General features: G+C 40.6%; 1 protein-coding gene across 36 annotated transcripts in view; it reads left to right on the forward strand.

The window, feature by feature from the left end:
* The window catches only part of ERC2 (ELKS/RAB6-interacting/CAST family member 2), a 906,155-nt gene that overhangs the window by 724,199 nt on the left and 167,605 nt on the right, over positions 1 to 14,351 (forward strand). For all 36 annotated transcript variants that reach the window (XR_011994371.1, XR_011994367.1, XR_011994370.1 and 33 more), the window contains one exon: positions 2,468 to 2,602. Coding sequence is in view for 21 of the 36 variants with exons in the window: in XM_072720744.1 (XP_072576845.1) it covers positions 2,468 to 2,602 (135 nt within the window). In the remaining 15 variants the exon portion in view is untranslated. The remainder of the gene's footprint in view (positions 1 to 2,467; positions 2,603 to 14,351) is intronic.

Genomic DNA, 14,351 nt, shown 5'->3' on the forward strand with positions numbered 1-14,351 from the left:
GTTATTATTTGTTCACTTAGGCTTCATTGTTCATTCTTGAGTGAGCCCCCTTCCTTCCTGACCATAGCAGATCTTACAGCTCCCTTCAGGCTCTCTGAGTTCTATTAGAAGAAACAACTTCAGATTTATTAGTTCATGAGTTCAAAAGTACAGATTCTTGACAATACTGGAGTTTTAGGTGTGAACACTGAATTCAGAATCTTTTGTACAAGGGCAGGCTGAATGAGAGGACTCTCAGTACTTGGTCGGCAACAGCTCCACTGACCTGCTCTTTCTCACAAGATGTAACTTGTCCATTGGGTCTTCTGATGCTATAAATGGATAAGAGAAGGATAAATATGCTATCGGTTGCCAAAGGTTGCCTGGGATTTATTATTTAATTGTTAGATGGATTTTTCTCTCTATTTTTATTGTTTTTATCCATATACATACATGTTTTTTATACCCACTGTGGGGACTTTCAAATATTGTACACATTTCTCAAAGTGGAGTACATCACAAGACATCCTCTGGCAGATAGAATTGGGATATAAAGTGTTTCCAAAACTGAGCAGAACCAAAGCATCTATAGGAAAGCTGTTTCTGCCTAATTAGCTGTTTGCTTTTTCTGCTAGCAGCATGGCAAAGAGAAAAGGCTAGAGATTGAGAATCGGAAGACCTAGGAAATTTCCATGTTCTATGGTAAGGAGACTCTGAGGGCTGAAATCTCTGCTTTCATGTTCTGGCTGCAAGTGAGGATAGTAATTACTCCTCCCAGGAATGTTTTGAGGATAAGTTAGATTGCACATGAAACATACTACAAAAATATACTATATTGGGTCCAGAATTGTTATCAGAGTATTATTTATGTTACAAAATAGAATTCCAACCATTTGGAGGGTCTGCCAGCCTTTGCTTTCCAGCTCTCTTGAAGTACTTCTGGCTCACTGTCATCTCAGGTCACCAGTGGGATTGTTATGGCAACTCATGAGATGTCCTCAACTCTCAGTAAACTTCCCTGGCTAAAAACAAATGTGTAGTCACCACTAGGATGGCAGCATCCCTCAAAATTCAGTCCCCTCATTGAAGCAACATGCACAGTATATTTACATTTACTAAGCCCCGTTCGATTCTGGGGAGGGTCAGGTGGAAGAAACAAGCTCAATTCAACCAACAGTTGAACAGATAGATCTGAGGTTATGCATGATAAACAGGAGGTGCATGTGCCCTGGCATCAGGGGTGGGATTGGGAAAAAGCTCCTAGAGAAAAAAAAATGCTGAATTAGCCAGAAACAGAAGGTAGGGGTAAGGGTAGGTGGTTGCGGGAGGTACCACAGGCAGAGGAAACAACATGTATAAGAAGGAGAGGTTATTACTGTAAATGTAGCAAAAACAAAATAAAATAAAATAATAGAATTTGATTTTTACTGCAAGCCTATGATGGGCCAGGTCCTGAACTGACACTTGAAGCTTATCATATTCTTTGCTCCTCACAGCAACCCCAGGGAGGGGGGCACTATTACTTCTATTTTGTAGTTGAGAAAATTGAAGTTTACAAATAGTTAACTCTCAAGATCACATAGCCAGCAAAGAGATAGTGCAGGACTTGAATCCAGACAGTCTTCTCTTCATACACACATGTGTAGTCTCTACATTTCCTGGCTTTCTGGGATAGATATTTTTATCTGCCTTTTTCCCTTGTCTATAGGCACTTTTCTGGATTCTGTGACTCTATTTAGGCAATTCATTGCTAGTCCCTTTCTTGCCTTACATAATAAAACAAGGTAATTGTGTGTCCTGGGAATTTAAACCATGACACCTAGCTACCTCATGTGATAAACATAATGGGACATAAATTACAGTAGTTAGCTCTTCTACATCAACTTTGCTCCTTTTGCTCAATTTCCCCAAAGAGCACTATCAGTTAAATTGTCCACAGAGAGTCCTTTCCCTAGAAGCCATCAGAGCAACAAACCTTCTCCATTGCTATTTTTGCATTTGGCAGCTTTTGAGTGGATTCCTCTGCTTTGTCTCACAAGACCATTACTTGTCTGTAGTTTTCTGTCTCCACCCAGCCCTGTTCCATCATTTTTTGTCCAGGGCTTCCTTCTCTTGCTTGCTCTAGAGTATAGGATGTGACTATTGGTAGCTTGTGATTGCAAGCTTATTCTGGATCTGTGTGTTCTCTTGATAATGTAAAACAGAGCACCTTTGGGTTTATGTCCATTTTCCCCCTTATAAATCACATGAAGGGGAAGTACATTTACATCTAATGTAGATCCAAGAACAGGGTAATTTCAAGAATGTGACAAAACTTCTTTTACCAAATGGCATGGTGCATTCTTTATTGAGTTTCAATTTGACTAAAAATGAAAACTTCTGGATTAGGAACCAAAGGAACCCTAGATGTACTGTAATTATGCCCTGAGTCTTTTTGGCTGGGTTTCCAGCTCCTGATAGACTCTTCTCTGGTTTTTGTTCTGTGCAGACCCAGAACAGAATGAAGCTGATGGCAGACAACTACGATGAGGACCACCATCATTACCACCACCACCACCACCACCACCACCACCGATCTCCTGGGAGGTCGCAACATTCCAATCACAGGCCTTCTCCCGACCAGGTCAGTTTCATTGCCGCTTACCTCCAGGACCCCTTTTACCCTTTGGATATTTTAAGATAAAATAAATAATCCTCAAGAAATAATAAACAGCATAAAGTGATACGTCCTTTGAACTGAAACTAATAGCTTTGGTATTTATTTCCATCACTCAAGGAGTCTAAATGTTTTCCTTTCTCCTTCCTCTTTAAGGTTTTGTCTGTTCTTGTTTATGTTATGCATTTTCTTTCCTCCCCTCCTTTCTATTTTCATAGATATGAAGTCTGTTGCTGGCTCAGTATCTAATGGTGGGTTACTTTGGAATATCTCTCTCAGAGTTTTAAGAGAAAGCACTTTGTTTCCATGAGTTTGGCAACCAGAGAAGCCTTGAGTTTCATGAGCACTTTCCTAGAAAATTCCTTAGTGATGCAAATTAATGTGGGGTAAAACAACATGAAGAGAAATCAGTTTTGCTTGCATTTTACCTGGTAAAGTCAAGGGATCTGGTTTATTTGATTTGGACCCTATCTTCTCCCTTGACTAAGTGGAGCAAGTGAAAAGACGGGTTGACAAAAACAAAAATCTCCTGTGGTCTTCAATATTTGCATTTGCCCACCAAATGTAAAAACTAATGACTGTATGGGATTAAAACTCCTAAAAATGAACTTCATGGAAATTATGAAATTAAATGCAAACTAGCAGGTTGATATAGTCAGTATTGCAGTATTTCCTCCTTTATTGTACCATGAGCTTCTTGTGTGTGTATGATCCTAGTGTAGCTTATACAATAAATTTCAAGAGGGAAAGGGCCATAGGTAATGGAATATAATCATCTAGATAAGTGTAAATGCCTTTGTTATATATTTCTGGGTATGTGAGGGGGGAGGACTTACTGGAATTACCTATGTGAAGAGAGGTTTAACTGTTTGTTGGAGGAAGAGGTGCTTATTATGCTCCTAAGACCATTTTTCAGATGGCTCCATTTCCTTTGCACCTCATGTCACTAACATCCCAAAGAAGTTAAGATTACAAGTCTCCAAGATGTTTTACTAGGAGTACAACTCCAGGGGGAGCCATTTATATAGTATGCAACATAAGAAGTGCTCCTGGAGCTTTGCAGTAAAGTAGCTCCAACCAGGAGGCCCTCTGCCTCCAACCCCCAGCTTGGCTCTACCCTTATACTATGAAGCATTTGCCCTCAGAGACCCCAACATTACAGATGTTCATAGAGGACATCTAGATTTCTGAAGTCAAGTTCAGAAAGGCACCAGTTCATGTTATTAGTTCTCAAAAATAGTTCTTAATTTAGCAGTCAGCAAAGTAGAGAGAGATACAAATTTCATGTCATTATCGTGTATGCCTGTGGTTTTGCTTTGATTTCACTTTATTTTTTCATATCTCATCCCTTGCTATCACCACCACCTCACCTGTACTCACCCACCGTGGTATACCTGGCATCCTGCTAACTAAATGTCTTTGTTCTTGTTCTTAATCCCAGCCTTTGGCACACTGACCTTTGTTCCTTGAACTTCTCCTGGGAGGAGTAAATGTGAGACTTTATTGGTGCTAGAAGGCCACCCTGGGCTTTTTTCCCCCAGAGAAATAGGAGCAGAGGGCACTATAGAGGCAGAAAGAAGAATTTGGAGCCAGCGGGTTTGGGCGTCGAGGGATGGTTAGTCACACAAGGACCTGCTGAGATAAACAGGCTTGTTTCATCACAGAGACACATATGCTAATATGTCCTGCTAGAAACTAGACACCAGATCAAAATTATCTGCCTTGTGAATGATATTTCTCACAAAAGCTAATCTCCTGCTACTTTTCCAGAGATCTTTAAACACAAATTAGAGGTCTTGCTGGCTTGGTTGACTGTCTTATGTTTGTCTACCACCACCAGAGGTTGTCATAGGGTGGAAATCATTGCTCAAGGGCAATGCTCTTTCCAGAAGAGTTATTATCCCTTGAGAAGTATCTGGCTAAGATGTGTCATCAGGACCTCTGATATACCTTTGTCATTGCTACTGTTAGGAGGATAGTGATGGTCATCCACCTTCACATCCTTCATTTCAGTGACCACTCTAAGCAACCCATGGACATAGAGGTAGATAACCTCATCTTCTTCTACAAATGAGAAATTTAGGCCCTGGGAGGGGTGGTGGCACACTGACCTGAGTCCTGCTTCTGGTTATTTGCTCATTCAACTAATACTTGAAGCACATATTCCATGCCAGCTACTATGCTGGCCTTGGGAAAGAACATGATGGACAAGAATCCCTACCTTTAGGGATTTTGCTGTGTAGTCTGAAAACAAAAATTCAGGTCATCTGATGTCTTGTTCAGTTTTTTTCTGGATTGTGTCAATCAAAACATGACATTGAAAGGGTAGTTACTACTTAACTTGTGGCCTGTGACTTAGGAACTCACTCTGCAGTGAAGTTTAGGAGCCCAAAAATTGGTGCAACTCCAAATAAAAGTAACTTATTTGCCTCTTCCATAATCACAGCCCTGATTCTACGGACTTGACCTATCATTTTTACTACCACTGAACTTTACAAAAATAGACTATTTCTACTATGTGAAACTGCTATCTCTTATGCATATATAACTAGCATGATCCTCACATACCCTTGAAAGTGGCATACCCTTGACCAGAAGGATAACTTTGCCATTTTAAATTGGAGTCAGCAAAGCTATAAGGCTTCACTGATACACTCTTTCAATTAGAGAAAAGAGAACTGACTAAGAAGACCTGCAAAAGTAGATTGATTCCAGTGATAGAAATGGCAAGATCCTCTGGGCTGGTGAGCTTTTTGAATAGGAGTCACAGGTCTTAGACAACCATACCCTCCGTTAAAAGCACCAACAGCTCATATACCAATATATGGGTTGTTCTAAAACTAAATTCCAGAATGCCATAGTCATCAGAAGGCTGAGAAGTCTTTCCCAGATGATTATAAACTCTCTATATAATTGTGCATGCATATATACTAATATGTATGGAGTGGAGGTACTTCTCAAGAAAAAGTGACAGCCTTATGGTGACAACATAAGAGTCTGAAACAATGAATTGATTTGGATGGGATTTAAACTAAATGTCCACGATGTACCCATGTTAACTGAACTGACTTAAAGGGAAGATGTCTCTTCTAAGGGATTCCTGATTTCTTTCCAGCCCTGACTTTCCTGTAGCCTGGGGGTTAACCAGCAATATCTTCTGGAGGAGGAACTACAAAATGTTGCCATTGTCTGTTGAGCTTTATTAAAAGGTCAGAACATGTGAAAATAAAGAAATATAAAAAAACCAGTCACTTAGCTACTTTTCCAGAGAAATTCATTTTTCCTTAGGAAATTCAATTTAAGTATCCTAGGCACTTGCAGAATTAGATTCTTTTTCCATTTCTTGCTTGCCCCTTTCTCCTTCACTATGATTTTTCTTTCTCCTCAGGAGAAACTGAATCCAAGGGTTGTAAGTCTAGACGAGCATTTCCCAAAGTAACTTTTGAAACATTAGTCCCAGGAGGAAAATCTTGAAAGAAAGATTCAGTGAATAAAGAATTTTGTTAAAGTGCTGCATATTATAAGTCAATCTTAGAGAGTCTTGGTGCAATTAGCAGATCAAAGGATCTAAAAAGTCATATAAGAAAGAAAACTCTCCAATTTTATTTAATCCAGCATTTCCCAAACTAATTTGCTCATAGAGTCTTTTCTTTTCTTTCTTTTCTTTTCTTTTCTTTTCTTTTCTAGTAACATCTGTGCTCTGAGAAATACTGTTCTCAGAGTATCAGGTGTAGAAAGAGACTACCCAGTTTAAAACATAGCTGCCAACAGTGTTTTTTCATCAGAAGGTGGAGTTTTGAGGCAAATACAGCTTAGCAAAAAATCAGAGTGCCTCTTTCATTCATTTATTGGAATACCTTTTTAAAGGCTATAATGTCTGGGAATGAGTTATCCTATCAAAAACCCAGTAGATCTGAACTAAGGAAACCTTTATAAGGGTGAGGACCCAAGAAAGCAAGAATAATCATAAATACATGGCCCCTCAGAAATTGAAAATTAGTGTAATGAGGGGAAGAGGCAATTTTGAAAACACATAAGAGAAGTCAGTGGGATGTGGCAGTCCAGCAGCTTAGACACTTACCTGAGAAAGAAGCAGGTGGCACTTGGTGGCCTATGACCAAGCAATGGCCATAGCCATTGAAATGTCCAAGTAGATCATTCAGACAAATCCTAATAATAATGCCATATTTGAAAATTTTCAAACCAAGAGGTAGGCACAAATATTTCCAAGCAGAGACAATAAATACTTCCCATGACACAAGCTGCTGGTAAGCTTTGAGAAATGACAAAGGCTATAAAATAAATGGAACATGCTGGAACCACATTCATTTTTATTTTCAATGAAGTAACCAAGATTGATTTTAGAAAAGTCAAGTGAAAACTCAACTTCTTCCAAATGTCCTCTGTACCTGTCACCAGTACACTATCTGTTATTATGTCTCAGGAGCATCTTTCTTTGACATATCAATTACGTTAGCTCTTTTTAGCATGTGATTTTTTTTGATCTCAGGAAAAACCCGTATTTTATTAATCTCCTAACAGCTTCTAGGTATGAAGAAAAGCATAGCGTCAAAGTGAACTCCAGACACCAGCCAACTCAAAATGCTGGGCCTTGTTCAGGATGTCCTTTGGCATCCAGGACTCACATTCCTGTGTCTGGGACTTAGGATGGGCTTTGGCTCTTTAAGGACCTGGATCTCACTGCTTTTTTTTTTTTTTTTTTTGCAAAATGTGCTTCCATTTGTTAAAGCATTCCAATTTGTAGGGGCCTAACTGGAAAAATCCTAAACATTTTTTGTCTGGAAACCTCAGAATATATGACCACTTTCCAAGCCCAGAACTTGCATCTCTTTTCTCTTATTTTTGAATGGAAATGCTCACTCACAGGAGTTGAGCTCAAGGACTTTTGACTACTTTGAAGACTTTCAGATCCCCTTTAAAATTTAAATTTTACACTTATAAAAATCCTGCTTCTAAAGGAGAGCTACAGAGTCCAGGATCATGGAGGCATTATGGAAAAATTTGGTTGAATTTTATGTTCTATTCATACTCTGTTACATATCGCAAAGTTTATTCACAACTGGGTGGCCCACAGTGGGCACTGTCTAAATGTCTGTTGAATGAGATGTTCCCTAAGGAACTTTGGGAAGTAGGACTGGCAGATGGAAGGATCTCCACTGTACATGTAAGGAAATTGGAGCTCAGAGATGTTGTTAATTATTCACAGTCACAAACCTGGAAATCAACAGGCACACGGTGAGGTCCTGGGACTCTGAGCACTGTACATTGGCGGCAAACCTCTTTGGATGTCAGTATGGATGCATTTATGCAACAACGTGTATTAAATATGGTTGCACAGCTATAACATCAACTTTTTCTAGAGTACACATGTGCTGTCACCTTTCCCATTGAATTACAGTAAATTTTATCCTCTTTTGATGTATTTTCCAAAGTTGAAAAAAAAATGTCATCTCCTCAGTTCTCTTTCCATTTTCTTCAGCTCCCACTGTCTTTATTTGCATTCTTCTGTTATGTGACTTTATCCTTTCATTTCCTCCCATTTCACCTGTTGCCTTTTACTCTTTATTCTTGCTGTCCCTGTGCCAGTGAAAATGCAGCTTCCTGCGATTCTTCCACTGCCATGGAATTAGCAGAGGGAGATCCTCAAGCAGTGGAAAGTGTGGTACAGAGAGGGAGGGAAATTGCCCTGGGTTACAGAGGGCCCTTAGCAGTGGACTGCCAGGACTCACAATCCCTTCCTCATTCACTTATGAGTCTCTGCACAAACAAGAGTCTGGGACAAGCCAGGCTCCCAGAGCAAAGTAGAGGATGCTTCCCTGGGCCAGGGGCTGCTATCAGATCTGCCAGGGCTCAGGGCCTACTTTAAGGTAGTGACCTTCCTGTGGCAGAAGATGGTTTTTCCATTTTGCATCCTTAACTTTAGGGTGTTTACTCTGCTAATCTATTCCCAGAATAGATATTGATTGCCTTAGTCCTAAATATTGCTCACTCCACTTGGCAATTTCCAAAATTTTTCTACAGATGTAAATAGTGAACATTCGTTCTTTCTTTGTTGCTCTTGGTTACTGTGTGGTCCTGGCACATGTTGGCTTTCAGCTAAGACTTGAGTTTGTATGACTGGACATATTTCAGAACACTGAATGTCCATTTTGACTTTCTGCTGAAAACTACTGTTGAATTTTACTGGAGATACATGTCATTTTCCCATAAGCCATCAAATAATTTGGTCACTAAAGAACCTAAATGTGGTCTTCTTTGCAAGCTATGTATACAGGACAGATATACAAATTGTATTTTAATATGTAATGAAATGGTCTCAGTGGTCCCACCAATGTTGAGTGCCACCTATGCTCTGCCTCAGAGGTTGCAACCCTTGCTATCTTGGTTTTGAGATTTCTGGTCCCCAGTCATCCCTTACAGTCAAAAAAAAAAAAAAAAAAAAAACATAAGGTAGAGTTAGCTCAAAATAAAAATAGGTTTTTTGTCCTCTTGCTCTCCCACCTCTGTCCATGCTGCACACACCTGGGCCTTAGGTACCTGCTGTCTGATAGAATTAGTCAGTGTCCTACAGAGCCTTTCCATAGGAGGGGAATTTCTAGCCATTCCTACAATTAGGTCCTCGTTGAGGTAGTGGCTGGAGGCCAGTGACAACATCTCCAAACCCCAGATGTTTCTTAGCCCCAGATCTGTGTAGTAAAAACCCCCTGCTCTCTTCCTCCCCTTCCTCCCTCTCCCAGAGGCCTGCATTTTATGTTTAGTCAACAAGGAGTTGGTAGAGTCTCATTGTCCCCCAGGAGAATGAAGCTGTCACAGTAACCCCTCCCCAGACCCTATTACTTCTCAGAAAGCCAACTCAAGGCCCTTGGATTCCCCACTTGCCCACAGCTCCTCTCTGTGAAATGGTGGATGCAGTTTATGATTGATTCCCTGCTTGCCTCATACTTTCACCAACAGATTAGCCAAAGTGCAGCCCTTTGAATTCTAACAAACAGACAAGGGGCTTAACTTGCTCCATTGCCCTCTGAAGATGGATTCTGTATATAGAGTTGTTATTCCTAGCTTTTGCGTAGGGAAGAAAAAAAAGAATTTATTTTATGTTTTGAGGTTAAATGAATGTGGGATAAATGTATACATAGTGTCCTGTGTGTATATATGTATGTATCGCTATATGTCAGACGAACTGAGGACTTTCCCACATATGGAAGAATTTCTCAAGATCATGTTTAACTGGAAAGTTCTCTCCTTAACTTCCCCTGAGTACATGTTTGAATGTACATTATATATACATATATTCGTGTGTGTGTGTAAATACGTTTTCATGTTTCCTACATAAAAGAAAAATTAACTACCATGTATCAGAGCTACTAAAGTATAGTTACAGCACAACAGAAAAAAGCAGAAATTTGAGTCCCCTATGACAGTAACCTAATAAGAAAAATTACATGTCTTTGGTTTTTAATATCAGTTTAATATCAAGCTAGTATGTTGGAAGCTGGCCAGAATAAGAAATGACCAGGATTTTACACAACAAACCTAATTTCATGGCCCACTTCTTAGATGAAGACTTGGGTTTTGGCTTTCGGCAGGGATAAAGGCTTCAAATTCAAAAACCTATGAAGAAGGCTTCTGTTGGCTGATGTTGATTGGATGAGAAGAAATGTTCAGAGGTTTCAGCTGTTCCCACTGTTTGCTGGTCCTCTCACAATCAGAGCCAAAAAGATTCTGGGGTGCATTTTGAAATAAATTTTATAAGTCATTTGTCTCTTTCCTTTTTTGAGAAAAAGATAATTAGACATTAAAAATTGAGGTGTAACACATTTAACATTATGTTAGTTTTAGGCATATAACATAATAACTTGATACATGTATATATGCAAAATGATTAGCAGAATCCATTTAGTTAACATCCACCACCACACACAGTTACAAATTCTTTTTTTCTTGTGATTACTTGCCTCTTTGCTGATACGCCTTTTATCACAAGTGAGTTAGAAGATGCTGTGTTTAAAACCCAGCAGGATTTTTAAAAGTAGATGAAACAGAAAGATAGCTCAGATATCACTTTTTTCTTTATCCCTCAAAGACTACTAAAAATCATCGAAGCTACTGAAACACAAGGAATGCGTGGTTTCTCACCATTGGGAAATAAAGGTGGCTGCTTGTTTGCTTGTTTTTAAGAGCAGAAGCTCTGGAATGACCCTGCCAGGGCTCTCTGTGAGGCCACAGGTAAAGAAGGAAATGAGGACAAACATCTGAACTGTTGCTGGGGGACTATTTAACTCTCCTTCCTCTACCAGCAGTTGTGAGCTTACCCAACCATCACAAGCCACAGAAGAGCAGGGGGGGGCGGGCGGGGACAGCCTCTGGGGAGCTGGCTTTGCAGATGAGCAGGTTGTTACCAAAGCTCTTTAATCTGGGTGTGATGTTAATTCCTGACATGTAAGCACATGAGGGCACAGTTTGATAAACCCTGCCAGGTAGGGTCTTCATGCATGGGAAAAAGGCAGAGCCACTTAATACAGCAGGATCCTCTTATTAGAAAAGGATTTTTTCCTTACAGAAGACTTGAGCCTGTTGAAGATTTCAGTCTTACTCTATTTTGGGTCAAGTGTTTGTCCCCCCTTTTACTGATTCCTCTCAGTTTTCAACCTTGTTTGCAGTATTAGGGTTTCATTAAAAGATTTGTTGCAGTATCTTTTGAGTCAACAGGGGTTTTCAGACACAGCCTGCACTCCCCAGCTTGTAGATGTAACTCATCTTGGCAACACCAGAGGGTTGATTCCTTTTCAACTTGCTGCTTTAATCCAGTCACATTTGTCTAAGAGGCAGATCAGCTCCCCCGTGGAAAAGGGGGTGGCCAACCTTGAAAACAGCTGAAAGCAGAGAGATCCGTTTTCTGTTGCTAAATACTACTGTTCCTCTTTTTTTTTTTTCTTGAACTGATGTCATGAGGATCATGTTTGACTTACACACACCAGGTACTTGTAGTACCCTGACAAGAATGGAGCAGCACAGAGAAGAGAATCAGAAACATCTTTTAAGCTTAAGTACACTGCACACACACAAATTCTGAAAACTGTGTTACATACACAATAATAGCACTTTAAAATTGTCTCAGCATCTCTATATGAATGATGTGAATAACCTCTAGCTGTGAACAGCCCAGAGATGCTAAAATATCTGAGGCTAGTTTTATACACTATCAGGTCCTTTTTATACATACTGTTTTGCCTTTGACCTGAGCCCAATGTCAAATAATTTGTCGCAGTAGTAGCAAACTATAGATGCTACCAACAGGGATGGTGAGCCTAGATGTATTTGAATATGTTTGTAGCATCTACAGAGTGGTTTAATTTACATTCTCCAAGTTAATTCAGTTAGTACCCTCTGAAGCATCAGGGGCAGGATATGGCCCCATTTTTCTTTTTGAGGCAGCTGAGGAAGTGATGAGTCAAGAGGCTAGGGGATTTGTTTGCCCACTAGCCAGATAATGGCAGAACCAGAGTCATGTTAAAAACACAGTTTTCACTGTATTTAACAAAGCCAAGTGTTAATGACTGATGGATGAGGGAGCAAATATAAAGCCTGTCTCCACCCTCACCCCTTTTTTATGACTGTCTGGCAGTGGTTCAGCTTTTAACAGATGTTGACTTTGGGCTCTGAAACAATATTGTTGGCCAACATAGAGCCTTCCAGCATTTCCATCTACAGCTGGGTATCTTGCATCTTTAAGCTGAGAGATCTGGTGCCATGCACCAAAGACTGGTTTGTCAAAATTACTTTTGCTGGAAGGAAAAAGAAAACTACTTTCTTCAAGTTGCCTCACAATGAAGGGCCCTCCAAAATCAAGAAAATGCCTGAAGATATTTCATTAGACGTGAAGGAGAACTCCATCCCCCTACCCCCATACTTTGTAATATTCTTAATGGTTTAGCAAAGGACTCAGATGGTTGCCCTGCCTAAGGTGTCCCTGTGAGTTGAACTTGCTGAGAAGATCCAACTCAGACTGCACAGGCTTCCAGTCTGTACCTCTTTCTTGAGAAACACCCCAGTGTCTTTTAAATATATGAACATCTCCTGTCAAGCTCCCCCTGAGCCAGTGATATTCAGCTTTCACCAACTGGGGTTAGAAGAATAAGCCAGGGAAGTGGCTGGTGCAAAAGGGGAAGGAGCCATTCTTGGGAGAAACAAGTAAACACAATCTTGGCAACCCTAAGGAACTCTGGAATCCAGGCAGCCTTGTGTCTCAGAGGAGTTGAGTCATTCAGAAAAGCAAGAACTGATCCTATATACTTACTCATTTGGAAATAATTTGTTAAATTCCCACATCTGAGACATTGTGAGGCAGTGTGAAGTGAGTGAAAGCTCTGCCTTTTCCTTCAGGGACCTTGAAATTCGTTGGGGGTGCTGCTGATATATGCCCACTTAAGGGACAGGTACTGCTTACATGTGAGGTTCTCTTGTCTTCCAATAGCCAGAGAGACCCAACCTAAATTGTGCCATCCAACTCCAACCAGGACATTGAGGTTGAAAGAGGGCAGTGCAAAGTCTAGGGTACTTCAGAGCTGGGCAGCCCGGGTGGCTCAGCGGTTTGGTGCCGCCTTCAGCCCAGGGCATGATCCTGGAGACCCGGGATCGAGTCCCACGTCGGGCTCCTTGCATGGAGCCTGCTTCTCCCTCTGCCTGTGTCTGTGCCTCTGTGTGTGTGTGTGTGTGTGTGTGTGTCTCATAAATAAATAAATAAATAAATAAATAAATAAATAAATAAATCTTATTTAAAAAATGAACAAAAAACAAAGTACTTCAGAGCTGAGAAAAGCTGAACCAACCAATGCCTTCAGGTGTCAGATCTTCTTTCTGTGGCTTCAGAGTTCATATGTCAGAAGGGTATTTGTGGTCAGATAGACTGGAATTTGACCCTGACTCCATAGCCAGGTGTCCTTTGGTGAGCTATCTGATCTTTCTTCATGAGCCTTCCTTTCTATATCTGCACAAAGGGCTTCCCAACACTTGTTGGGGGCACAAAGGGCTTCCCAACACTTGTGAGGCAGTGGTAAGACTCCGTGAAGAAACACAGAAAAGCTGTCATACTCTCTCTAACCTTGCACAGGTACTAATACCTGCTGAATCATTTCTAGCCCAGGTCAGAAATAAGCTAACATTTATACTTCAACAGAACACAGAGAAGGTGTCTGAGTCTAGATAGGGTTTTCTTCTTCTTTGGAGCAAACTTTTCTGCAAATGGGCCTCACAAGCTGTAACAAATACAGATCCTATAAGAGTTTACAGCCAGTCCTGACCTCATCACCTGAACAGAGAAATCCATCCATGGGCTAGCTAAGCTTTACAAGAGGCAGGAGAGGTGAAAGGTATGGATGGAAGGTCTCCAAAGAGAAGATTTGGACTTGACTCTGAGAGTAAACTTACTAGTGCCTGACAAGGCTAAGTGCCCCTGTTTTTCAGATTCATACCCATTTTTTTCCTTTACACATGTATTTGTCTTCGCCAACTCTGGCCAAATCTGTAGTTGGAAATGCCAAGGGGAGCTGCTTTGGTTGAACTCAGACACAGGGCACATCATAAATCACATACTATAGCCCCACTTCCAGGAATTTTGCAGCCAAAGTTAGCAGAGTCCTGGAGCTTGATGTTTCCAGAAAGTGTCAGAGAAGGCAGAGACTGAAGTGGGTGTAGG

The sequence above is a fragment of the Vulpes vulpes genome, chromosome 9 (genome assembly GCF_048418805.1).
Source record: "Vulpes vulpes isolate BD-2025 chromosome 9, VulVul3, whole genome shotgun sequence".
Taxonomy (NCBI): domain Eukaryota; kingdom Metazoa; phylum Chordata; class Mammalia; order Carnivora; family Canidae; genus Vulpes; species Vulpes vulpes.